Source organism: Hydra viridissima, unplaced genomic scaffold (genome assembly GCF_058129835.1).
Source record: "Hydra viridissima isolate aposymbiotic clone 2 unplaced genomic scaffold, HvirCarnegie_v1 scaffold_2, whole genome shotgun sequence".
In the NCBI taxonomy this organism is placed as follows: Eukaryota; Metazoa; Cnidaria; class Hydrozoa; order Anthoathecata; family Hydridae; genus Hydra; species Hydra viridissima.
The window spans coordinates 24817844-24845820 of NW_028324301.1; the positions used below are offsets into that span (position 1 = coordinate 24817844).

Here is a 27977-nt window from a genome sequence, read left to right on the forward strand (position 1 = left end):
GATAACTTATTGAACACTTTAGCCAAAATGTCTGCTGATCTTCGACGTTGTAAATAATATTTTATCAGAAATTCAAACTCAAAAGCTTCAGTTCTTCCGTGTTGTTCACTTGAACTTAGCTTTATCTTAAAACGGTTGATGACAATGAATTTTGACATAGAGACCAACTTAGATTGTTTTGTTAAATGTTTACAACGTATAAATCTGAACGCAAAAAAGACTTGCTTATTCTTTTTCTGAAAATCTGAACTCGGTAAAAAGTTTACTTCCAAAACGTTTTACGTTTAAATCCGAAATTAATTTGGTTTGGGGATCGCGAACGGAGCTTCAGTTATTTAAAAAATGTCACTAAAACACGAAGTTTATAAGTGAACATTCATCATATTTTTTTCAAAATTTTTTTTCTTCTTTGTTTATATTGATAGTTATAGAAAAAAAAAAAAAAAAAGGAGGTATCGAAAAATATCGAAAATATTGAGATTTATAGGAAAAAGGTTTTAAAAAATCAAGATTCTTTGTCACAACAAAAGCTCGTTATTTGACTACGTCAGCAAAATGTTCTTCACTGGTGGTTTCGACTTTTATCATTGGTTTTAGATTTTCGCCCTGAAAACGTTTTTTCAGACTTAAGATTATATGCGCTAATGAACAATAGATGCTCGAACACAATATTTACCATTATGTTCTTTGACTATTATCATTTTGAGCTGAACTATCTGGTTTGAATACATCAGCACGCGTAAAGATCTGGTGACAAACCAGCTTGTAATTCTTTGCCTCAGTTAACAATCCTTTATTCAATAACTTTTCGTATACTTCAACACAAAGCTAAAAAGATTAAAATAATTCCCTTAAACCTGCTTTGAAATACTTGGGAAAACTGCAAAAAGAAAAAAATATTTGGAAAAAAAAACAAAAAAAAAACTGCAAAAAGAAGAGATATTTACCTGCAAACTTAAATCAATTAACGTGGTAGACAAGTTAGTAATGAGATCAATTGCTTCATCGTATTTGGATGGTTCCAAGAATAGCTTGCACCAGCCAACTAAAAAATGGTTGCAAATTGATTAATATCACAGAAATTGGTAAGCACATACATCACGAAAAAAGAATTTAAATTATACCAGCTATCCGCACTTTCAGAGAGTGTGGGTTCGAGAGTAAGTACTGATCATTAAACTTGCATGGGTCTTGTTCATTAACGATGAGCGGTAATTCACGATCAATGACCGATCTTACAACCGCATTATATGAGCCTCCTTCTTCACGAACTAAAAATGAAGTTTAAAAAATAACATGCTAATTCAACCTTCATCATTTATCTTACGTACATGACGGGTTACCTTTAGCTAAAAATGCAACCAAGCAACAATGCAGTCGAGAGTCATTGGGATCGCATTGATAGGCTCGTTTTACAGATTGAAGCATTAACAAAGGTTTCCCTAGAATGTTTGGAACAACAGTTTAACGACCAGATGCAATTACTAACATCATAACACACCACGCATACAAACCGACCGTCAATTTTGAAACTAACTCTAAGGCTGTTAGTTTTATTACCTACTCTAGAATAAATCTCATAAGCCATTAGATGGGTTTCAATTCTTTGCTTTGAGAGCAATTGTAACGGGCGAAGGAACTTGATCGCTTCTTCTAAAGGATTTTTGCACTAAAAAAAAAAATTGACAAAAAAATGGAAATCTTTTTTGATGTATTTTTTTCGTGTTAAAGTCCCGTTTCCTAAATTAAGGAGATTATAAATTCAACCTTAACTAAAACTAAAGGGTCTGGTTTTCCGTCATCATTCTTTTTTGTCTCTGCGTCTTTGCCTTCTTTGTGATCTTTAAATAAGAAAACAAAAAGTTATAAACGTGCTCAATATTTTCAATTATGACTGTTACTACTAAAAACCGACCTTTCTTCTCTTCTTCAACTTGCTGCTTCTTTTGTGCTCTTCTTTGTTTACTCTTCAACTTTTTGAATTCTTTATCTGACATGCTTCCTAAAGAGTTATTAAGTTACTGGCAACAAGACACTCATAAAAATTTCTTCCAACAAATGTTTGTGATGAATTGTTTTTCAGAGCCATATTAAAGCAATTACAAAAGTATACACATTTATAAAATTAGTTACAAAACACAAGAAAACAGTTTTCTTCTTAAGAGAATTGTAATAATATGTTTAATGATCAATATCTAGTACAACAGTGTTTATTTCAAAAGTAATTGATTGCAGTGATTATGCAATAAAATTGATATTATTGCAATCCCAAAACACTCAACAGTATTATAAAAATATATACTTTAAAAAAACTCGTGAGGCATTTTGTTGCAGACAATTAGTTGACACTTTTTAGCCCAAATTCCTGTAATATAATTGTTGTTTATTTTAAATGAAACAAAAAAACAACAAAGTACATCACTTTGTTACCTTTATTATTTTCTGCTCCGCCTTCTTCATCAGAATATGGTTTGTCATAAAGTCCAATATAACACTAGAACCATTTGAACAGTCATTTTTAGACTTAAAAATTTGAATTTAACAATATTAAATTTAAGACACTGTTTATATGCTAAAAATCTTACATTAATGGCTATCTTGGCAGCCTCAAAATAAAATGGATGATTCCTAATAACATCTTCGAGCTTTAGAAGTTTTATATAAGCACATAAAGTGACCTTACGCATACAGTAAGTATGGAAGTCAAACTGATCTTCGACTATCTCATTAAAGTTCTTCTCAATTTGATGGCACTTTCGAAGTGCTTCACCGACCTCTTCTCTACGATAATGTGCTGCTGCACATTCATTTCCGAACCACATACACTGCATAGAATCAAGGTCATCATCTGGAGAACTGCCTTCCTAAAAGAAAAAAGATTTTAAAACTCACATTTTCACTAAAGTCGAAAAAGAAATTTCAAAAACAAATCTGTTAAACACTCAGTAATCATTCTGTTAAAGATAATTTGTAAAAAAGGTGATTGCAACAACAATAATGGGTTCATACTGTAACTACTCAAAACTTTTTTTTTTTTTTAATTTTTTTAGACATCCAGAGAAGTGAGACTCTTCATCTAGCAATTTAGAATTTTTTAAAAAGTAAAAAAAAAACAACCTTTGTAAACATTCCACATGTCTCAATAGCTTTTTGAATTTCATTTGCACGTAACAAATATTTTGCGCATTTAGAGTTGACATATCTATCAGCAGTATCTAAGCTCCGACCTTCATCCATCCAACTTGCAGCTTCTTGATAAGCACCAGCATGCTAAAAAGTAAAAAAGTTAATTATTATTTGAAAAAAAAAATTTTTTTAAATCATTATATAAACATAATGACTATTACACAATAAAACTATATACAAGCATCAAATTGTTGCTTGCTAAAGTTTTTAGAAATATGACAATTTTTTTAAAAAGATTTAACAAAGCTATTTTTCCTAAATAAACATTCTCTCACACAGTTTTTAAAATAAACATTCAAATATCTCACACAATAAAATAAACATTCAAATATCTCACACAATAAAATAAACATTCAAATATCTCACACAATAAAATAAACATTCAAATATCTCACACAATAAAATAAACATTCAAATATCTCACACAATAAAATAAACATTCAAATATCTCACACAATAAAATAAACATTCAAATATCTCACACAATAAAATAAACATTCAAATATCTCACACAATAAAATAAACATTCAAATATCTCACACAATAAAATAAACATTCAAATATCTCACACAATAAAATAAACATTCAAATATCTCACACAATAAAATAAACATTCAAATATTTCACACAATAAAATAAACATTCAAATATCTCACACAATTTTTACAATAAGAAAAATGTGTTTTTGCCAACATGTTTTAAAAATAAAGAAGTGATTACTTTATATATCTTCGCTTTAACCATGTAACCTTCGATAAGAGTTGGTGTGTGGTCTAATACTTTATTTATCAACTGAAGAGCTTTTTCTGTATTATTAAGAAAATCATAGTGCTGGGCAAGGTAAAACTCTGTCCACAGAAGAACCGTTGGGTCCTGCAGTTCAGCATCTGTTAACAATTATAAGTAGACTAGCATACAAATGCAAAATCAAAACATAATATTGAAATAAGAAAAGTTATTTAGTAAAAAAAATATATATATGAAATTTAGTCAGACCTTTAGGATCAAATTTTTGATATTCAACTAAGTTTTTAGAAAAGTTGTTCACCATGTCTTCAATTACCAACACCTAACAATAAGCAAAATCATTAAAAGCCATCTTTAAATATGAAACACTTAAATATAACTATTAAGATTTTAAAACTAAAATATACTTTAAATGAATAATTACTTTTTCAGCATTCTGATAGAGATTTTGCAAATTTTTAAACAATGGAGGTATGCCTTTTTTGAGTGCATTTTGAAGATAGTCGGATAGTAATTCTTTGAAAAGATTTCCTGCAAACCAAGCATTTTCAGTTGATTGATAGGACATCAAAACATTTTAAAAGACCAAGTAAAACATAATAGCTACTTTAATCACCAAATAATTACTTAATTTTACTTAAATCTACATAAATTATAAATTACTTAATAAACTATTTGCCTAATTTAATTAAAATTACTTTCAAATTATGATTTTCAAATTTTAAACCAAAAAAACCACCTGATGTGAAGTTCAATGGTAATCTTCGAGGTGTTTCACACCAAGGGTATCTCTTTTTATAATATAAGTAAATTGCTAGACGATCAGCTTCTTCCACTGGTAAAACAAATATAAATTTTAAATATTATTTACTCATTTGCACTAACATAGTAATACTAAAACAATCAAACAACTCACATTTTTCTATTTGCCGAAGTGCAGAAGTACATTTTTCAATAGCTTCATAATACATGTGATTTTCCGGATTCCTTTTTAGAAGATTTCTGTAAATCTTTTCTGCAATACTAAAGTTTTCTAATTGCATGTGTAGAGATGCTAGAAATAAGTTATTTTAAAAGTTTTTCAGAGAAAAAAAACTGATTGATAAAAACATTTAAATTCAACCAGTATTAGTAAAGAATTAATGTTGTCTTTATAATATTAATTTAATCTTACCCTTGATTTCATTAACTTTTAGCTTGTCTGTGATAAGATTTTCATACTTTTCTAAATGTTGAAGACTTTCTTTAATCTTGCCTTGTTCACTGAGGACCATATTTTGATAAAGCAACATCTCACTGTGTTCAATATCAACCTTACCCTAAAAAAAATTTTTTTTCTTCATGGAACTGATTTTAGAAAAGTACCTTTTATTTAGAATCACTGTTCTTGGTTATGAAAGAATTATAATTACTTACTTGACACACTAAACGAATTTAAAAAAAGTTAATTTAAATATCTAAAAATGAATGTCTGTAACTGCCAACCATCTTCCATAATACAAAATACAATTTCTAACCATCTTTTATAATACAATAACTGCCAACCATCTTCTGAAGTCAGAGTAAGCCTTCATTTCAAGTAAATAATAGATTTAAACTTGCTACTTGTCAGAAAGATACAATAAGTTTTACTGTTATATAACATATAACAATTTTTTAATTTGCTGTTTTTTGAAAAAATTATTGGTCCTATATATAAGTGAAATACAAACAACATGAGCAGCTTAAGATTTTTATATGTAGAGCTAGCATTTTCTGCTGATAAAACCCAGAGGGGTTACATTTAAAAAAAAAATTAAAAGTTTAAGTTACTAGATACAACTGTATTTAAATAATTTTATATACATACATATAGTCAGTTAATACAAATGTATAGTGTGAGTTTTTTTCATAATGATACAAACATTTTCATGCATTCAAATGACAGAGATCATTCTATGAGTCATTTTAACAAATTCCAAAAAAAAAAAACTGTTTTATTTTGAAAACATTTCTAAAAAAACTAAGCAGACAAAAAATTTGTTCTAAAGAATTAAAATTCTCTCTTAAAGTGTCTGAATTTTACACAGGGTCAAATTATACACTGATGTATGATGAGTACACTGATGTATGATGAGGACACTGATGTATGATGAGTACACCGATGTATGATTAGTACACTGATGTATGATGAGTACACTGATGTATGATGAGTATTCTGTTACAGACATCCCACTTGAGACTTTAAATGTCAGTTACATTTTTCATTTGTGATGCAAAAATCATAAAATACAGCTTTCGCTTGTAAAATAAAGATAATATAATTTTCAGAAGTTCAATGTAAGTTTACAAATTATCATTAAAGAGATCAACAAAAGTTGCAAATATATTCATTTCACACTGGAAAATATTTAAAATTATGGAATTTTTATGAAGTATGCACCTAGGATGCATAATAAAAGTCAAACATCTGAAGCATCCTTTGAAAAACAAAATATTTGGCATTCTATCTTTTCAATGAAATTTTTAACATAGAGTGGTTTTCCATCACACTTGGATCACACATTAAGTATTTCATTAATTGGCAATTCTGGCTGTCAACAATCACCTGTCATAGTCAATCCAGTGCATCTAAATAAGGTTATTTTTAATTGTTAGTTTGATTCAGGTTTAATATATTCTATTACAATTCAAAGCTTAATGCCTCATTTCATTAATTAGTTTTGTGAACAAAGTCAATCAGTAGACACTTATCTTTAGTTAAAAGACTTTATGTATTTTTTTTTTTATGTAAAGATACCCATTTGTTTAAAGTCCTAAATTTAAATTTTCAACTGGGAGAAAGAATTGTGACACTGCTCTAAAAAAATTAGTGAAATCAGATGTTTTCTATAAAATATACAATATTTTCAGCAAAAAATTGGACAGATTGTAAAGGTTTCTCACCAGACTGTAATGTGACTGAGAAAAGTATGTACTGGAGAGGAGTTTGGTTTAAGGAGACCACCTAAACAAAAAATTTACTTTCATGAAGAAAAAAAGATTGAAGTAGACTTGATATCACCAATCATCAGTTGGTCAAGGATTGGGAAAAGGTATTTTTAGAAAATATTATTATTTGCACCCTTATCCATAATTAATATAAACATATGTTCTTGTCACTTAGATTGATTCTAGATTTGCTTTTCAGACAAGCCAACCTTTCAAGTGATGATGGACAATACAGCCTTTGTTTGAAAGACCAATTGAAAAGTTTCATCCTGACTGCATTGTGGAACCAATCAAGTAACCACCCACAGTAATGTATTTGTCCTTCATTTGTGGACAGGACCAGGATGCCTCTAAAGTGGTTGGGATGATAAGACAGAATCAGTATAAACAAATCCTGGAAAATCAGCAGCTTCCCCAAATGGAAGATTGGTCAAAAAATGATAAGAATAGAATATTTATGCAAAGGACCAGTGGTAATTTTTTTTTTTAATTACTGATTCCAGTAAAAATGAACTTGTCTGAAGAAACTGGAGGAAGATTGGGTTTAAACAGTTTAAAAAGCTATTCCAAAAATTGGTATAACATGTTTAAAAAGAGGGTATAACATGTTTAAACTATAAATAAACACTTCTGATAATCTGCAAGTTAACAAACACCTATTTCCTATCACTAATTTAGATGTTGAGGATGCCTCGTATTCTTTGTATTTTTGTAAAACAAAATACAAAGAATACTAAGGTATTGAAACTGTAACAGTAGACGGAAATATTCATGCTTTTTGAATTGTGATTAATTCAGGACTATGCTACTCAAAAGTGAAAATCGAATGATCTTGTATTCTATATCAGTTGGGTTTGAAATAGATACGTATAAGTTTAGCAAAATTAGTCAACAAACTGTAGAATTCTACTATGAGTTACAACAAATATTCTTTGTGTTTTTGTAAACACAGGAGAAACTTAAAAAATCTCTCATGTAGTTAACCTTACCAATTTGTTTGAAAAAATGTGATATTTAAGCACCCAATAAAACATAAAAAAGTCAAGCACATAAAAAACAAAAAACAATTTATTTCAAATATCTGTGTTCAAATCATGCAATTAAATTTTACTAGAAACTCTAAAAGTTGGAATTAACTTTTATTGGTTTTAGAAAAACAATCAAAAATACTTACTGGGACTTCTTGAATTATAGTTTTACGGAAGTCCTCCATCACAGAAAAAGCCATATCATAGTCACCAAGTAAATAATAAGAGATAGAATAGCCTATCCAAGATTGCCGTTGTGCTGGGCGAATTTTTAGCAGCTGGTATCGAGTATCCTAAAAAAAATAATGCAGTTTCAAACTTAATCAAAAAGTCATCTGTGTTAAAGTTTTGTGGCAGCTAATAAACAACCCTTTGTACTTAATGCTTCAAGTAAGAAACTATTCTTTAAAAATAAACATATTTTATTTTTTATTTCAATGAAAATCACTTTTAATTTAGATATTTGTTGATTCGAAACAAATATACTTTATTGAAATAAAAATTAATTGTCAAACACTTCAAGTTCTGCTTACAAAGGTATGCTTCTTAAAAAGTTTAAACAGATTGGCAATTTTTTATCTGTATAAAAGTATTATCATTAACATCCAACCATCCTTCATGCCTAAAAGAATGAAATCATGCAATTGTAAAAATATTAGCCTATTTAAATCAATAGGTAGATTTTAAGAAGCCCAGTGATATTGAATATTAGATGTAAGTGTGAGTTTTAGCAGCTGCTCTATTTAAGGATAAAAACAGAAATAAAATCAAAAATTACACTGTAAACACTTAGAGTAATAGGACAGTTTAAATAGAACTTATGCTGACTGATAAAAAAAAAAGATTTTTATTGGCAACCTTTTTCATACAATAATTTCTTAAACAAAAGAGCTTACCCTAAAACCTTCGCTGTCACGCATTTGCACTTGTAACAATGAAAGGTCACGTAAAATTTGAATGTTATCCTACATTTAAAAAAAAAAATTTAAAAAAAAAAAAAAAAAAAACAAAGGAAAAAAAAAAAATCTGTAAAAGCTTTATTTAAACGATTTGTGTTTCAAATAAAAAATTTACTTTTTAGTGATCATTTTAAAGAGTTTTTTTCTCTTATTTTAAGAAAAATTATTAAGCTTGAATCTTAATTTCCCTTTTCTTTTTAAGTTTTTCTGCTCTGAAACTAATTTCTTTTTTTTAAATATTAATAAGAATATTTTATAACTATATCAATAATATAGTCATAAAATATTCTGACCAAATTGTTTTGTATAATAATTGATATTTATATTATTATAACAAAACAATCCTAAAAAAAACTTTTAAAGGATTTTACAAATCTGCGGATCATTCAAAGTATCAACACAACATACAAAAACTTACACTTCATGTTTAGTAACATGTAAATCTTCATATATTTTACATGTTACTAACTAATGCTACCTATGTAATGAGATGGCAAATGTGGTAAGTATGGGTACCAATAGAAACTTGATAAGGGTACTTAATAAGGAAACTTGGCAAGGGTACCAATAGAAACTATATGCTAATGATGTAATAAATGAAGTTAGAAGTACTGATTGTAACTAGTGACATCTTGAAAAAATCTAACCATATGGTATGTTTAAAGAAGTTGAGATGAACAATTATTAGAAAAAAAGAAAAGGAAACTCATAACATTTAATATTGAAATTCAAATTTACCTTGTCCCACTTTAATGCATTTCGGTAACATTTAATTGCTTCATCATACTTATGATCTGCACGCTGTAGAAGTCCATAAACATGCCAGCAAACATGACTACGAAGATCGTTTTTCAAACCTCTTTTTACATATTCATAGGATTCATCTTTTCTACCCAAGTAACTTAGAGTTAGACCTTTCATGGCCAGAGTTTCTAAAATTGTAAATGTTACTTTGATGTTTCAGCAAGTTTACCACTATTTCACTGATTATAAAATTTATTTAAATTTTATTTCAAAAATGAACTAGCACAAAGTAAGTTAATAATTGAAATTAAAAAAAGTTGAAAGGAAAGTTGACTTGGTTCTCAGGTAAAGGCTTCTTTTTGATATGCAAGCTTTTTAAACAAAATTGCTTAATTGAACTGACAAAATCTTTCCTAGTATTATAACTTGTTAAAATTTGTAATTATTTTTGGTTTAGTCAGAAAAAAAAACCAAAATATCTTAAACTGATTTCAACAAATGTACCCTAAATCACACCAATAGTTTTGGACAGGAATAGATTGGTAAGTTTAAGGAATTGGAAAACAACTATATGCATACCACCATGTTCTGCAAACTTTGGATTTGAAAGTATTTGCTTACAAAACTTCAGACCATTTTTGTACTGTTTTTGTTCATAGCATTTCTAAAAAAGTTGGTAAAAACAGACAAATATAGTAATAATAACAATAAAAATAGAATAATAGTGAATTTGAAGTACAGTGAAAAAAAATTACCAAAATTCTTTTGAAAATTGTGTTTTCTTTCGGAGGCAATTGAGTTGGCATGTTTGTTTAAATTCATTAAAGTCTATCTAAAAGGAAACTTAAGCATATTTCTATTAATCTATCAATATATAATAAAGAGAAAAGCTACCATGACTCAAAAATACACTTGCATATATCACATATATTGACTGCACCCTAGTAAATACCTAATTTAAAAAAAATACTAAATACCTAATTTAAAAAAATAACTTACTTAAAACTATAAAATTCCTTAATATTAATAACTTTTGATAATAGATAACCAATCTTTTTTTTTTTTAAGCTAATATTTCTAATTATTTTTTTGATTTTGCTGAGCAAAACAAATGTAAGGCAATCAGTGGAAACTTGAAGTAATAGATTCTAAATTTGAAATAAGATCAATTTGCATGCACATTGCCTACAGCTTTTAGGCACTCAGTGCTTATGTAAAACCATGATTTCATATTCAAAATTGTCTTTTCAAAATAAATTTAAAAAAATTGAAAGCTGTATCTAGAGAATCCTTTATGTACACAATCTTCTTCCCTGTAATAAATCATAAATCATATTTTCTACTGTAGTTTTAAAGATAACTAAAGTTCAATAGAACATGCTCCTTTTGATTGGTTACATTTTAGGGCTCAATTAGGATATGAAAAAATTAGCTGACATAGCATCATGATTTTCTCTTTACTGTACAAAAATTGTATGTTCAGGCTCAACATACAAATCAGCATTGAACTTGGATTTTTTTTTTTTTTGGGTGGTTTATGAACTAGTGTAGTTTTTAGTACTTAAATCCTAACAGCTTTATTTTGATCACTAATGATATGCCATAAGCTCTTTACGTTATTGGAGCAGAGAAACAAAAATAAAATAATATCAACAGTCTGGTTTCTATTTTTAAACCTAATTTGTAAGCAATGATGATAAAGTGTTAAGTACAGGATAGATAGTTTTTATCAAAATGAATAAATTGTGTGAACAAAAATTATCCTTTAAAACATTTCCTATTTTAAAGTTTTAACTTTCGAAATATGAAGTAACAATGTATCTACTAACATACAATTTCTCAATGCTTCCCTCCATTGCTCTCTTACTTTTTGTCTCGCTTAAACAAAAGTTGTCATACATTCCCCGTTAGTAACCTCGTTTTGTAATTCCGTGACGAACCTCACATTTTGCGTCATGTTAAAAAAACTCATAAATTACCATTTCTTTAACCGATATCTAAAGAGATCGTTACAAGCATGGTTATGTTCAAGCATCGATATTTAATCTATAGATTAAAAAATTTGAACTTGTTTGAACTTGTTTCATATTAGTTGGTTTTCATCATTTGAATTATTTCAAAAATACGGTCAGTTTTTTTCAAATAGAGTTTTTTCTCTACAGCTAACCCTATGATTTGTACGTAAATGTAACGCTGGTCAGCTGATTTGTCATAAGCATTTGAAGGAAAAAGCTAAATGAGTTATTTAATTAACTCAACAGTTTGAGCACTTTGTGTAGGAATGTACATTCGTATTCTTTTTTCGTTTTTTGAACTTGTTGTAGGGAGTTTTGTCACGTGACATTTTATCGCGGAAAAAAATATATCGTACGTTTTTGAAAAACTTCGTCCAAAAAACGCAACAAATGATTTTATGTAGGTGTCGAAGAATGAAAACCCACCCATGAAAATAAATAGTATATATGTATATATAGATGCTATTTTTTTTAGAAAAGGTTGCACTACAATAATATTTTTGGGGACGTCGTTTTGCTTTAGAATTGATAAAGTTATTTAATTTTAAATGTTTCAGTTTTGTTTATACACAAGTAAATTAAGATAATTCTTTCGTCCCCACATAAAATAATAGGGTGGGTTTTTTGTTTTCTAAGTGGAGATATTACAAATTTCCCCCGTCTTTAGATATTTTATTGTTAACGCAACTTTTTACGCAAGAAAAAAAAAAAAAGACAAAAAAGTTTTTTTTCGGTGCCAAAAGTTTAACGAGATACTTTAAGGAAATATTTCATAAAATGTATATGAATTGAAAATATTAAAACACGAATATCTTTGGAACTAAATAAGCTACAGAAGTGGTTGAAACCATTTTGAAAATAAAATATATTAAGGAATCCAATGCATTTTAAATAAAAAAGATTTTCATTGGCTATAAAAATTGCCTAAACTCCCTACTTGTTGTAGTTAGTTTTTTTTTCTTTTTTTTTTTTTTTTGCCTCATTTAGTTTTGCAATACTGCCTCACTTAGTTATTGTCGCCCGCAAACAGTCATTCTACATTTGTGCCATTTTAAATTTTCCTAATCAAATGTCAAACACCGATGCATTTCTTATGCAAGCTTATTTTGCATTTTTTGAGTAAAATTTGATGATCAATATAGTCTTGCCCTCCCCCTCCCCTCTCCCTCCGCTTTACCCTCACAAGGGCCCAATCCTATTAAGCTGAAAAATGCGTAATTTACGCAAAAAAATAAGATTTTTCTTACACACAAAAAAAAAATTCTGTAAACTGCAATCTTTTAAACAAAATTACGCAGAATTTTTTAGTATATGGCACAGAATTTCTTACACCAAATAAATCTCCTGCAATTTCTAAATTTTGCGTAAATACGTAAAAATTTTAATCAAATTATGATTATAGTGATTTTTTCTTCAAACCGCAAATATCTATTTTTGTAAACAATAAGATTTGTCCTCGAAAAAATGCAGAGTTTGTTTTGAAAAATTTCTGTGAATATTAATTGATTTAAAAAATATTTTTAACATTTTTCTAAAAGTAAGCATTGGAGGAGAAACATTGCTCAACTTTATTCAAAATATTCAAAAATTCATAACTTGAAGTAGAAACTTTTATCATAACGATAAGTTTACGCTAGAGCAAACTCACAACTCACGATTGATTTCAATGTAAGACATGAAAGACCTAGTAATAGGCGTCCGTCGCTCAACAAAGCCAGGGATTGAAAGTTGTAGTATTTACAAAATTGAATAAAAAGGTTTTTATTACAAAACACTTTAGCATTCAGCCCTTGTTTTGTGAGTTACAGACCCCCATTTAAATATTGAGATTATGTGATTTTTGCCTATGTGTAAACTTATATAAAAGGAGAAAATGAGCTAAAGAAAAGTATTATGATATTTCCAACATTAGTGGAGAAGAGGTTAACCATACATTAAAAAAAGCTAATGAGCAAATTAGTCATCGACCGAAATTTGTTTATCATCTTCATAAATGAGTTTAGTTTTAATCAATAAGAATTGAACATAATATATCACTGAGTATACGAGTTTTTTCACCTCTAAATTTAAAAAATGCAGATCCTTTTTTTTGCACACAATGTAAAAAAGGAATATATATATATATATATATATATATATATAACTTTATATTCTTTTACCTAAAAGTTACCAATTTTACGGCAAATTTGAAAAATCCGTATGTACGCATTTTTTTATAGGATTGCAGCATTACTGGTATTGCTCATTCGCTTGAAATCAGGTAGTTGATATGAGCTCTAGAACTGTAAGACAACTTCTATCGAGTTTAACCTTTTGTGCAACATCCGGCTAAAAAGCCACCCATGACAAAAAGCAATGATTAGCGCTCATAAAGTTCTGCATGAGGAAGAAACCAACCGATTGTTGGGATCGGTTCATGCTTTCGGATAAGAATAATATTTCTCAAATACATGGATTAGGTTCCGAATATATACGACGATCTTCAGATTTTCGTTTAAATCTAAAATACACCCTAAAAAACTGCAAAAATCCACCATCACTTATGGCTTAGGGTGCGATAACAGTACCAGGACCTTGTGGATTAGAGATTTTCGGGAAGAGCGTAAATATATAATACAGAGGCTAACGCCACATGTAGTTGAAAGATTGTTCAATTTTCCAGCAGGATTAGTATCATGTCATACGGTGAAGGAGTGGTTTGTTGGCCATGAAGAAGAAATTCTAATCATAAGCGTTGTTAAAAACTGCTGAAATGTCGTAAAACGCGAAGTTGATGGGAAAAGCTGTTGAGACTAGATTCGACAACGGAAATGTTTGAGCATAACTGCATAAAATGTGCATATCATGCCATCACGTATCGTTACTGTTCTTAAAAAGAAAGGATTATCAACAAAATATTGAACATGCATCTACTTTTAAAGTGGAAAGAATGTTAAAGAGAATGTTGCTGAAGTTTTTTTTTATATAAAGTATGGTTGTACAATAGCAACATAATAACATAACTAAGCGCTTTTCAAGGGTGCTCAAATCTTTTGACCAGTGTACATGAGTAGTAAGCTAACAGGGATACGTTGCCCGATCGACCTTTCTCTTAGCTATGGGATGCGTATTTATTGGGTACTATCCTTTTGGCATCACGCGATATTCGCAAACTTACTATTTATGCGAAGAAACAAGAATTGTCTCTTTGTTTTAATCTCGAACACTGACCTCTTGAGGAAAGGCTATATTATTAAACTTTATTTCAAAGATTAGTGATGTAAACACTCAGCTATTAACCTTGGCTGCAAATGAATGTCTGTTTGGACGTCATCTCACGCCGAATAAATGAGTTTTTCAGCCGACTACGTTTTCAGATTTGGGAAAAATATGGAGATTATTTTTTGGTGCAGCGTTTTGCTGCGCTTATTTTCTTGATAAAGAAAAATATTTTTGACCCGCAGTTATTTTCTATTTTTCCCACCCTCATTTAAAAAATACATAATGGGGAGAAGCAGGTTGCAAGCTCACTGGATGAGTAACTTAAATTTCACTCGCAAAATTTATTTAAAAGGTTTAAACGAAAGACGTCGATCAGACGCCAAAAAGCGTCCATCAATTTGAGTGAAAATACGTAGATCAGACGTTTTTTCACTCAAGTTGATGAACGCAAACTTATAAATTATCTTAATCTATTTAATTCTAAAGTCTTTGCGCTTCTCATCATCACATTGAAATGTTGGAGAATTTTTTATTCGACGGCACAGTTAAAACAAATTTATAGCTTTTTAGTTTATTCGCGTTTTATCTCAAAGTTCTGCATAAATACATATTCTTTTGATATAAAAAAAAAAAAATTAGTTTTATAAAGAGATGATCAAATTTTAACATTGGGAACCTAGCTGCATAAAAATTAAAATTCTTAAATAAACGCGTTTTAGACGCACTCGCAAAACTTCAGATCTATCCTCCTTTTTTGCTTGAAAAATTACCTTCCGAAAAATTGTGTTCGTTGTATGCACCAAACTCAAGAATTTACTATGAAAAAAAGAAGAAAATTAAAAATCACATTGTAATAAATGGTATTTATCAAAATATAATTTTTTAAGTAATTTTTACATCTTAAAAAATACAGACCTTGCTTTAAAGGCAGACGTAAGCCATCATTAGTATTTAGGTCATCATTAAAACGCTTTGGCTGCGTGTTATTAATATTTTCTTTCTTAAACTTTGTAATAACACTTTTTAATTTTGACACTTCCTAAAAATTAAACTTAATTATTAGGTGTTTTTGTATAAGTACTAGATTATGAAAAGTATCTAAAAAATTGTATCAATTTTTTTTTTAAATAATTAAAACAATTAAAAATAACTTTCAAAAATTACATCGCATGAAACGTCGGCATTTTATAAAAAAAAAACAAAAAATAACAAAACAAAACACCATTTTTAGAGAGCAATTTTCTTCTTTTAGTTTTCGAACATGATGGATTTTTTGCTTGTTGTTTTGATGACCAAGCAATGTAGCATACTTTTCTGATAACTTACCGAGCTAAAAAAAAACAATATTAAATTTTAATTAATTTTAAATCTTATAATCGTTGGTAAAAACGAAGGGAAAAATCTTCAACCTCTACTTGAGAAGCAGCATTTTCATAAATCAGACTTTCTTTTTCAGCTTGGAACTTATCTAACTGATCCTAAAAGCGCAAAAAATCCATGTTAAAAAAAAAAAAAAAAATCATTAACAAAATAAAGATATTATTTTAGAATAACACCATAAAGTAATTACCATAAAGGGCCCAGTTTTTTCTTTTAAAATTTCAAACTTTTCTTTCCATCTAATTGAAAAGTGGTTTAAATGAAAAGCAGAAAAAATATACTCCAAATTATATTCACAATTGAAAATACTTAACAAAAAATAAATGCTAATTATTTTAATTATCATTAAAAAAAAAAGTTTAAAAATAAAAGTAGCAGATGAATAAATAGTATAAATAATGTAATATAATTACATAATAATAATAACAGATCAGTATAATTTACACAGTTTAAATTACAAATAATTTACCATGTAATTTACATATAAAACAACTTACAACTTTATTTCTTGCTGCAGTTGCTGGGACTCACATCCTGCACTAAAATATAAATTCTTCAGGGATAAAACAAGAGAGTTTTTTTAAAAGGGAACCTTTTTAAAAGGAATCCTATGAAGATCATAAATCTTACTTTTCTCTGGATTCTTCTGCTTTTGTGAGTTTGATTTGCGTTTCCATCAATCGCCTAACAAAGAGTGTTTTTTTTTCATATTTTTAAAGCTGCTGAGTTTAATGAAGCATAAAATTCTTCTTTTTATATTTATTTTTGTAAATATATAAAACACAAAGTCTATAAGAATATCCTTCATTAAATGATCGATTACACAAAAACATCCATTTGTTTATGTTTTCTTACAAAAACAAGTATAGGAATATTCATTCACAACTTGCTATTACAACTTATTGAATATTCCTTTGTTTTTTATACCTAACAACTTCTTCATGCATTATTTTGGACTCTTTGATAACCTCATCTTTCTCTCTAAATTTAAAAAAATGTAACAAATGGAAATACTGAATTAAAAATTTGTTTCTTTTTAATTAAAGACAAACTAAATAAACAACAAACAGTGAAACAAAAAGTTCATGAAAAAAAAATTTCAATAAAAATGACCTTAGCTTCTCTTGAAAGTCTTCTTTTACACTCTGCAGTCGGGCGTATAATACTTTAATTTCCTCTTTGAACCTGTTAATTATATCAAAAATGATAATTTCTGGGAACTTTTACAATTTCTCACGATAATTATGTCAATGTCGAACTACTTTGTCTTAAAGAGTTATTCTTAAACATCTCAACTTTAGCATGTTAGTTAAACAATTACCAGAGATTTTTAAATTCTTATAAAATAGTCTTAGTATATCTTGCCGTAAAATTGCAACTTAAAACTAATTTTTAACAAAAAAAAACAAAAAGTTTATACAAAAGTTAAAAAAAAAAAAAAAGAATGAAAAACCAAGAATACTTTTCTGTATCTCGCAAAAAAACTTCAGTTGTTGTTTGTTGTTCTGCTTTTGCGGTTTTTATTTTCAGAGAAAGTTCTGCAACTGCTGCAGTATTTTCATTTAAGGACTTTTTCAATGCATGATTTTCTTCTTCCAATCTAGAATTACAAATTAAGGGCAAGATATGCTTGGGTGAAAATTGTAAAGATAAAAAGTGCTACGATGCCTTCAACCTTCTGGTGGTCCAAAAATAATACCAGCAATCCTAGCTTCTTGGCTGTAATACCAAGAATGACATTTATAATTAAATCATTTTATTTGTTGCATGGTAAAGAAAAGGCTGCTACTATTATTGTATAAAGACACTAAAAAAAAAAGTGAAGAAAATGAGTCAAACTGAAGTAAATACGAACAGTTAGTTAAGTGCACTGAATAGTTAGTTAAGTGCACTGAACAGTTAGTTAAGTGCACTGAACTGTTAGTTGAGTGCACTCGTTTGGTCTCAGTCAAACATTTTATTTGGTTTTATTTATCTTGGATCTAATTTTCAAGAATAAAATTAAGTCTCAGAGTTATTATAGTAGTGTTATCTAGCTAATTGTATCCTCTGATCTCAAGAATCTTGAAGGAAGCAAATCCCCAATCAATTCTTTCTGTGCTGGACAACTTAGGGCCTGTTAGTATGGAAAGCGGGCTGGCTCGGCAAACGAGCCAGCCTGTTTGCAGAAATATCGAAATCATCAATATTTTAACTTGATTTTAACAAAATTTTATTTTGCATTTATATGAATAAACGAGCTAGCCTGGATAGTGAGATCTCACTGTTTTTTGACGAGATCTCGGCAAATGGGCTGGTTAATTTCTTATATAAAGTTGTACGCATGCGTACAAATTCTTACATTTTTTAAATTTGAAAGCTTCCGCGTAAAATAATAAATTTAATAATAAAACTGGCAACATCTGTGTACTTAAAATTTTAGTTGTTTTGCTTTTATAATTTACCAAAGATCCAGTATCTTTTAAGTAATATAAAGTAATAGCTACGTTTTTATCTGCTGATAGAGCTCTAGAGTTAGGCGAAAAAGGATCAGGAGATAAGTAAGGGCTTAACTCTGAAACCAAATTTATGAAAAGAAACTGTGAAAGCCTAAAGTTTGTTTTCCATACATCAATGGGAGCTACATCAGTTATTATATTATGCCACCATAAATCAGTTCTGCCAGTTTTAAACCAGCAACTACGATTTTTTCTTTTAAGGCATCTCTCTCTTGCTTGTTTCATCTTTTGAGGTGATTGTGATTGTTTTCGTAAAAGAATAATATTTAAAAAATTATCAAATTTAAATTTATAAAGCTTATGTAATACAATTAGGCTTTTAAGAAGCATTATTTGTGTTATAATACCAGTTAAACATATTGTTAAAATGCAATGTGTTTATTTTTGTCGCTAGCCGCCATCTTTAAAGCTATAATTTTACCGATAAAGAGGCCAGCCCTGCTAGAAAAAGCCAGGCTGACCTCGATATCATTTTATATTTTTTTGGCAAAAATTCATATAAACGCAATTTTAAAACTGGCTCATTTTCTGGGCTAGCTTGGCAAACGGGTTAGCCCGTGTCCATATAAACAGGCCCTAAGAGAGAAAAACATACTTATTGTGGCTGTACAGTGTCCCACTCCTAACGTATGCTGCTATTACTAAATTTACCAGTTGATAATATTTTAAAACATGCTTTAACACAAAATTCAACTACGATTTTCAAAATCTCTAGCTTATTGGTGCTCAGTTTGAGACGTCTATTCCACATTAATCCTATACTTGTTATGATATGAAACAAAGAGCCACATTTAAGGTTTGCAAGATCTTTAAAAACTATTTCAGCCTTTTCAAACAACATTTATAGGTCTACACATATGTAGATATCTGTGACCAAGTTATTGATTTAATATCTGTGACCAAGTTATTGATTTAATATGTGACCAAGTTATTGATTTAATATCTGTGACCAAGTTATTGATTTGATATCTGTGACCAAGTTATTGATTTGATATCTGTGACCAAGTTATTGATTTGATATCTGTGACCAAGTTATTGATTTGATATCTGTGACCAAGTTATTGATTTGATATCTGTGACCAAGTTATTGATTTGATATCTGTGACCAAGTTATTGATTTAATATCTGTGACCAAGTTATTGATTTGATATCTGTGACCAAGTTATTGATTTGATATCTGTGACCAAGTTATTGATTTGATATCTGTGACCAAGTTATTGATTTGATATCTGTGACCAAGTTATTGATTTGATATCTGTGACCAAGTTATTGATTTAATATGTGTGACCAAGTTATTGATTTGATTTAAGAGTTAGAAATTTACTAAGAGTTTCAGGCTTCTGTTTTTTCTTACAAAATGAATTAAGTTTTGCAATAAACTAATACAATGGAAAAAAACATAAAAATAACAGAGAAAAAAATATAATTAATATTCTAAACAAACCTTTAGCAATACTTTCATACAAATAACAGGTTTGCAGACACCTTGACTGGGCAGACTCTTCCCAACAAGCTGAGACATTTAAGGTTCACATGTCTTATTTTAACTAATGAGTGAGTTGATTTATCACTTTTTATAATTTTACTATTAATATAGTCTCAAATGCCATATTAAAATGAAAGAAAAGATGAAAAATGAAAGAGATCATCATTAAAATTAATTTTTACATAGAAAGCTGAATGCACTAGGGTTTCTGATGCATCAATTTACCACAACAATCTATGACCAATCATTCCAGTCCTTTTAGTTTGCGACTAATGACTGTAGTCCCTGTTGTTCTTGACTAATCATTGCATTTCCTATAGTTTGTGACCAATGATCAAGGAGTACAATTTTAATTAAGTAAATATAAAAAAATAGATGGAGAGCACTAAGCATCTATATGGTCACATCAAGATTTATAGAATGTGAAGCTGACATTTTGTTTTAAGCTAAACAAAATAGCCTGAAACTTTCTGACTTTTAAAGTATCACAAGCAACTATCTTTTTGGCTAAAATTCTAGTGGTGTACATCTGTGTTTTATGAAAAAAGCTATTTTAAATATCAACTGTTATTAGAATTTTTTGTAATAACTTTAACTACAATTACACTTTAAAAGCACTTTTTTTTCTTTTGCTGTCAGCTAAAGGAAATAATGTTTTGAAAGTGTAACTGTAAATACACTTTCAAAATTAATAGAATTCTAAATACAGTAGGCTATAGGTTGTTCAAGAAGTCAGGTCTAACAAGCCTGATTGATTAAAAGGTTTTCAATGGGACCAAATAACTTTTTAAAAGACTTTAATGTGTGCAAAACAAATATTTTTAAGGATGTTTGTTTGAAATAAATTCAATTTATGAAATATACCTTTTGATTTCTTCTTTACTTTTTGTTAATGAACTAAATAAAAATATATAAAACTTATAAAAATAATTTAAAATTAAGATAATAACAATTTTATATTAAAAAAAGTTGAATACTCATGAAGAAAAAGAAACCTCTGGCTGTAAGTAATTTCGATATTTAACTTTTCTTTTTCAGCAGCACTATGCTCTTGAGCTCTTTGAAGCTAAAGATACAGTACCCTCTAAACCACCCATCTTCTGTTACTAAGCTCAATAAATTTAAAAAATTATCATTTATACAATGTAATTCATTCAAACCTCTAAAGCTAGTTTTTCCAGCTCTGTACACATGATATTCTTTGAATCTTCTAGTATTTTGAAATTAGCAGATGAAACACCCTCTCTTTCCTGAAGAAAATTACATAATAATTAATTATGTAAAAGGAAGTTATATAAATTACACTTGCTTGTAAGTTATATCTATTTGAATAAAAATATCAAATTCATGACAAGAAGATAAAGTATTTGAACTATTTACAATTCAATAAAATTAGTTATTTTAAAAAATTGCTGCAATTGATTCCTTTTATAAACAAATAGGTAGGTGTGTAATTGTTTTAAAAATTTACTAAAATCTTTACAAGAAAAAAATACGAAAGAATGTTTAAACAAAAAAAATTAATACACACAGTGGCAGCCTAAAAGATTTTTTTTATCAACTTTATGTTTGAATTTTTGAAATTTACTGTCAGAAACTGATGCAACTTGTATGAAAGTTGCTGATTTTTATTGTTTATATTATTTTGTGGTGTTTCACTGCATTAATTTTGTTGCATTTTACAACATTAACAAGTATTTAATGGAAAGTGACAGATTAAAATGATTCCACATTACATTACAGCAAAGGAAAAAATAATTATTCCTTACACCTATATACCATCAAATAATGAACTAAATTAGATCAGGACTTAGATGGGTAGACTTTTTCATTAAAAGCAGACTAATAATCTTTAAGCATGGTATCCACAGATTAAATCAAGATGTTAATGGGTGTTTCACTATCACTGACATATGCAGCTCCTACATAATGTTAATCAAAACATAACTTAGAAAGTTTTATGGACACTATATGTACAAACAACCACTCATAGTGTTGTACAGGTTTAAAGATAGACCCATTTAAAGATAAACCCAATCATCATAGTATTGAAGTAATTGTTGAAAAAAGATTTACTCTTATGAAAATTCCAGCTACCATGTGTCCAGATATTCTTTTATGTGAAACAAGTTTGGTCTAGTGAATTTTTACTAACTAGATTAAAAAGCTAATACAAACTTGCTGATTTTAAAGTTAAAGCAATTGATTTTGGAGCTTGAAAAAAAGTCAAACACCTGACTACAAAGAACATCTCAAATAGCAACAATTACTCAAATATTATTAATTATTCAAGCATAACAGAATAAAATTTTAATTTTAAACTTTATGAAGTGAGATTAATAGTGAAGAAAAGATATTTGGGGAAAATTTAATTCTTTCATTAAGTTTTTTTGTTTGTTTACTAAATCAAAGATTTATGTGGCAAACATCACACAATTAAAACTTTACAAATATTATACTAGCTATGTCCTACTTTAAACTTGCTCAATAATATGTCTTTCTCAGCCAGAGCCTGTATGTAAGAACTATTTTGGTCTGCTAATTCTTGGAGCTCTTGTTTTAAAGAGTTTGAAATCTGAAACATTGATTCAAGCTCTTTTTCACTAAACAAGAAAATAAAACGAAAAAAAAATCTGCCAAATAAATTTTGTCAGTAAAAATGTAAATCACAAATAGGTAATGTAATCAAATCAATTTACCATCTGTTGTGCTCCTCTTTTGCTCTATCCAACAATGAATTGGAATTCTTTAATCTCTTGTTATAATCCTTTTGAATACAAGCTTGAAATTACAAAATAAAAGCATCTACAGTTTTTTAAAAAGAGCTCATAATATCAAGACAATGGTTCATAATATCAAGAAAATTGTTAGCAATTATTTACATTTTTCCATAAGAAATTTGACTATTTTTCAGTAACTTTTTTTTTAAGAAGAGGAGTCATTATTAGAGCATCAAAAAAAAGAGAAAAAATTGCTTGAAGTAAATAACACAAATTTATAAACTTACAAAGAGAGTTTTCCAGCGCTTCATACTTAGCTATTATACCATAAAGATTTTCAGACATTGTTAGTTCAATACTAATGCAAAGGTAAAAAAAAGCATGTGCCACCAAAGCAACTGGAAATTTTTAAACCTAAATCCTTCAAATTACACAAAACTTACTCTCTACCTATTTAGAAATCTACTAAAGCAATAAAAAGGTTTTAAATGATTTTCACTATATTTATTTTCATGATTTCTCAATCATGTTAGTCTGAATGATAGTAATGTATTTCTGAATAACATAACACTATTGTTGAAACTGTTCTAAGACTACTTTGAGCTGAACTAAGAGTGCGACCAATATGGGGTGATAATGAACACTCCCTGGTGTCTAGAAATATAAACTTTGAAAACTGGTTACAAAATTTTCAAAAAATAAATTGACTTTAAGATTCTTGCTTTTTTAACTAGTTATTGCAAAAGAGAAAAACATTAGGATTCTTTTATTGTAACACAGAAGGAGCACGAAAAAGACAAGCATATGAAATTTGAGCTTTATAATTAAAAAGCTCACATAACATTTTTAAAAAATCAACTTTCTTTAAAAATATTTTCAAGATTTATATTTTTGAGATGATTACTGTTCAAAACTTCAACACATTTAAGTCACATTTTCATATTCTGAATGCTACAATTGTATCTTGAGCAGCCAATTTCTTCATATTTTCTCAGAATGTGAATTGGTTATATTAGTAGGGCAAATCTTTTCCTAGATGACTCAAGCATGCAACTTAGCAAATCAAGCTATTGTAATCTTGACCACAGGTTTCTTTTTTGACACAGATGGATTTGAAGTCATTCAAGTTTTGCAGAACCTTCTTTTCTTCTCATAGATGTTCTGCAGGCCTCACAGATACCTTGAGGAACATAACTATTGCAAATATCTTAATAGGTTTAAAAGATTTTGCAAATCTTGTTAGCTTAAAATACTACCTGTTGGTATATACTTTTCTTTAGGCAGAGCATGCAAACAACTGTTTTGTCCATGACCACCTCATTAGTGAAGTATTGTAATTATTTTTTCAATCTGCCAAATGACATCAAGCAAAACATAATACACTATAAGATCAAAAATAGCATACAAAGCAATTTTGAAGATAATAATTACTCTTGAATTAATTTGCTTTATTAAAACAACAGCCAATGCTTTTTCCATCTTTTTTAACATATATTTTTAAATAATACTTTTATATTTACCAAAATATTTTTCAAAGTCAGTTCTTTTCAGTGATATTTTTACTGTTTGGCAAATAACAAGTTTTATAAAAGTTGTTAGCATTGCAGAATCTACACCTTTGACTGATTCTCAGTTTTCAAACCAACTGATAATATGCCCCCAATGGGTTAAAAAAAATTAGAAATTAAAAAGATGCTTATAATTAAACTGATTTTTTTAACTACTATTAGGCATAAATATGGACTGATTTCTTATGATTGTTGATGTTGAATGAAATGCTTTCATTTTTTTCTTTTGCAATAAACTCAAAACACTCTCAGGTCAGCTCAAAGTAGTTTTAGGCTATTTTTGACAACATTAGATAAATAGGAGCCTTCAATACATAACAAGAAAAAAAGTCTCAATTAAAAACATATTACAGACATCCTCTGTTAAATTAAAGACTCACCTTTCAAATTGCTTACGAAAATCACAATTCAGCTTTTGTGACAACTCTAGTTTCTGTTTCAATATTTCGTTTTCTCTTAAATGCTCTTGATTTAACACTTCAAGATCCCTAGATTATAATAAAACCATTCAAAAGTTATGTTTGTCCATGAGTTTATGTTTTAGCTTCATTTTTTAAAAATCTTCAACAAGGTTAATAATAAAAATTACTTCATGAAATATATTTGAAATATCTTCAACAATATTTAATAATGATAACCTCATATGCAGCAATTTCATTTCTTCTATTGCTTGTTTTTTTTCTTTGTGATATTTTTCTGATTTTTTCTAAATATATTATTTGTCATTTAACCAGACATATTTGAGAACTGTATGTTCACAGAATCATCATAAAAGTGTTTGTACCTTTCACAGATCTGCCAGAAAAAATTCTTATCAAAACCAGAAAAATAGTCAATAGACGTACATTTAATTTTTCACATAATGCTTTCATTTCATTCTGAATAGTTATCTTTTCATGACGAAGACTTTCAATAACCTCTAAATAAAATTCAACCAAATAACAAAAGAAAAGTTGCAAAAAAAGAACAACATTCTTTAAGAAGTGTGAGGAATTGAATTCTAAACCACAGTAAGAATTATGAATATTAAGAACTAAAGTTTTACTGCATAAAGTAAATAATAACCAGTAAAAATGGAGAATAGACAGAATAAATTTTGTTTTCACAAACTTTTGATTGCTCAACCTATTATTATATTTACCATGTAGCTTACTATTACTTTCTTCTAACTCAGAGGAAAATGCTTTTAAATTCTCCATCTGCTTTTCTACATAAAGCAATTATAAAAATTTGGTATTACATGATATATAACAATAACTACTTTTGTTAATCTTATAACACATTAATTTCAATTTAATGTAAAATACTTATATTTACTTAACTTCACATAATTATGTTAAATTGTATATAATGTGTTACAAGATTAACAAAATTTATGTAAAAAAAAATTGCTACAAAAAATTTATATATATGTATATGTGTGTGTGTGTGTGTGTGTGTGTGTGTGTGTGTGTGTGTGTGTGTGTATGTGTGTGTGTGTATACACACACACACACACTTTTATGAAATAAAATTCATTATGTTACAAAGATGCTTGCATTTGCTAATCTCAGCTCAATTTATTTTGATGCCAAGCATACATTTTTTCACTGTAATCCCCTGTTTTTAGTTGATATAGAGATTTGGTTTAATTCATCAAATTGTGGCAACACTTAAAATTCTTTTTTTTCAAACAGCTTGTACTTTAATTTATAATACTTTTCTATATAAATTGTGTGTGTGTGTGTGTGTGTGTGTGTGTGTGTGTATATATATATATAAGTTTTTGTAAGTTAATGTGTATATGTGTAAAAGCATGGAAAATAACAAACCAAGTGTCGTATTTTTAGCACGCAGGGATTTTACTTTTGATTCTTGAAACTCCATATCTGCTTCTAATGACTTACGACACATATCATTATCCAACTCTATGTGCTTGACTGATAAAGACTTTTCATTGCTAGAGAATTTCTTCAATGTCTTCTTGCAAGATGATTGATCTAGTTACATTTTATAGATAATTATAAACAAGACTCATTTCCCCAATATCTAAATCACTTTGCATAAATAAAAGCTTTCTGTTATAGTAGGTAAATGGAAGAAAAAACCTATCTTTCAGTAGAGACACACTGAGATTATTAAGGCAACAACCTACTAGGAAATGTCATGGAGCTGAAGTCACTGATTAAAGAAGACTCAGATACATTAACAGAAGCACTTTCTAAATAAAATTGCCATAAAATCAAAAAACTGAATGTTAGTGAATGTTAAAATACATTAATTTAATTAACCTATTTAAATAAACTTATAGATATAAAAAAACTTATATACATGCATAGATGCATAGATGCATAGATACATACTTACAACATACATACATACATACATACATACATACATACATACATACATACATACATACATACATACATACATACATACATACATACATACATACATACAAATTTACATTAATATAAAAAAATACATTAAAAAAACGTTTGTAGGTTAAAAGATTTATAGAACAAAAAAGAAATTCTATACAAATAAAGCAACCTTTAGGGTCATAAAATCGTTTAGATTTGTCAAAACTGACAAGGTTAACTTTTTTTATATCTGGAATATTGTAGGATCCTGGTGGAGGTGCACATGATACTGAAATCAAATGTAAAAAAAGACATTAAAAAAAACCAAAAAAAAAAAAAACCAAAATTATCCATTCTGAAATAATTACTTATAGTAAACCATTTAAAAAATACAGAGACATGTCTAACTTAACACTCAGCAAGAAGTTTATTTCCTTTTATACCAGTTACCTGGATCCTGAAACCTTTTTGTTTTAGATTTAGAGAACATTTTTTTGTTTCAGCTGCAGTGTTTATGAATGCTCAGTTGCAGTGTTTATGAATGAACTTTAAAGTTAACGTTTTAAAACTGCGCGCTAAAATCGCTTTGCGCTCTTGATTTTTAAAGCTGGGTTACATTTATCTAATCCACATTTCCCGAATTCCTAGAATCTCACGTTTTACCTCATTCAAAACGGTTGAATGGCAAGAGTTAAAAATATTTTGACTGTTTAGAAGTTTTTGAAACTTTTTAAAAAACGTGGTATTAAAAAATCAAGTAATTTAATGTTATTTACCAAATGTCCGAAACACAGAGGAAAATCAATTTAAATTTTTAAAATGCTATGGAAAAAAAATTCCAAGTCTAGTTAGAAGACTTGGGAATCAATATCTATCTACTAATATATCTCTAATTCTGATCATTTAACAATAACACAAAAAAAAAATGTTTTAAATGAAATTTTTATGACTGATTAACACAAGCGAAAATGCAAAATTTTAACATTGCAATATTGCATTTGTGTAATTATTATTATTAATAAAAAATGGTCTTGGAAAATTTCAATATTTTAATGAGAGTAAATTCTGAATAGCGAAAAGTCTTAATCGAATAGCAATTTTGTAAAATAAAATACCATGAGGTATGCGAG

The 27977-nt window shown here is 28.3% G+C and overlaps 2 protein-coding genes across 4 annotated transcripts; both read right to left on the reverse strand.

Moving 5' to 3' along the window:
• Nucleotides 1-480: 480 nt before the first annotated feature.
• On the reverse strand, nt 481-11526 carry LOC145181867 (N-alpha-acetyltransferase 15, NatA auxiliary subunit-like). 2 transcript variants are annotated; one of them, XM_080057054.2, is made up of 22 exons: nt 11468-11526; nt 10390-10466; nt 10214-10298; nt 9629-9822; nt 8828-8896; nt 8078-8224; nt 5108-5252; nt 4850-4987; nt 4673-4768; nt 4358-4464; nt 4183-4255; nt 3907-4073; nt 3118-3270; nt 2586-2864; nt 2431-2494; nt 1916-2002; nt 1768-1841; nt 1561-1669; nt 1344-1442; nt 1125-1271; nt 948-1045; nt 481-828 (listed from the first exon to the last, which is right to left on the reverse strand). In XM_080057054.2, the coding sequence occupies exons 2-22, from the start codon at nt 10438-10440 to the stop codon at nt 679-681; spliced, it is 2532 nt and encodes an 843-aa protein (XP_079913180.2). In that variant the 5' UTR covers nt 10441-10466; nt 11468-11526; the 3' UTR covers nt 481-678. The 2 variants fall into 2 exon arrangements, with proteins under 2 accessions (XP_079913180.2, XP_089934067.1); XM_090077941.1 differs by having other exon boundaries at nt 11464-11515.
• A 3879-nt stretch (nt 11527-15405) lies between these two features.
• LOC145193374 (uncharacterized) lies at nt 15406-27443 on the reverse strand. 2 transcript variants are annotated; one of them, XM_090078174.1, is made up of 24 exons: nt 27298-27443; nt 27038-27136; nt 26637-26702; nt 26314-26481; nt 25644-25709; nt 25348-25421; nt 25141-25208; nt 24883-24990; nt 23222-23292; nt 22914-22995; nt 22688-22817; nt 21375-21464; nt 21210-21280; nt 21079-21111; nt 17693-17830; nt 17344-17415; nt 17158-17211; nt 16861-16914; nt 16728-16769; nt 16421-16469; nt 16260-16328; nt 16073-16180; nt 15766-15889; nt 15406-15666 (listed from the first exon to the last, which is right to left on the reverse strand). In XM_090078174.1, the coding sequence occupies exons 1-24, from the start codon at nt 27335-27337 to the stop codon at nt 15656-15658; spliced, it is 1887 nt and encodes a 628-aa protein (XP_089934300.1). In that variant the 5' UTR covers nt 27338-27443; the 3' UTR covers nt 15406-15655. The 2 variants fall into 2 exon arrangements, with proteins under 2 accessions (XP_089934300.1, XP_089934301.1); XM_090078175.1 differs by lacking the exon at nt 25644-25709 and having other exon boundaries at nt 27298-27432.
• Between the last annotated feature and the right edge of the window lie 534 nt (nt 27444-27977).

Coding starts and splice junctions, on each gene's coding strand:
- LOC145181867 (XM_080057054.2), bottom strand. CDS start 10,440: ATGCCAACTCAATTGCCTCCGAAAGAAAACACAATTTTCAAAAGAATT. Junction 4,256..4,357: donor TCTATCAGAATGCTGAAAAA/GTAATTATTCAT, acceptor GCTTATTGTTAG/GTGTTGGTAATTGAAGACAT. Junction 1,046..1,124: donor TCTGAAAGTGCGGATAGCTG/GTATAATTTAAA, acceptor ACCATTTTTTAG/TTGGCTGGTGCAAGCTATTC.
- LOC145193374 (XM_090078174.1), bottom strand. CDS start 27,337: ATGTTCTCTAAATCTAAAACAAAAAGGTTTCAGGATCCAG. Junction 17,831..21,078: donor AGTAAAGAAGAAATCAAAAG/GTATATTTCATA, acceptor TTGTAATTCTAG/ATTGGAAGAAGAAAATCATG. Junction 16,329..16,420: donor AAAAAACTGGGCCCTTTATG/GTAATTACTTTA, acceptor TTGCGCTTTTAG/GATCAGTTAGATAAGTTCCA.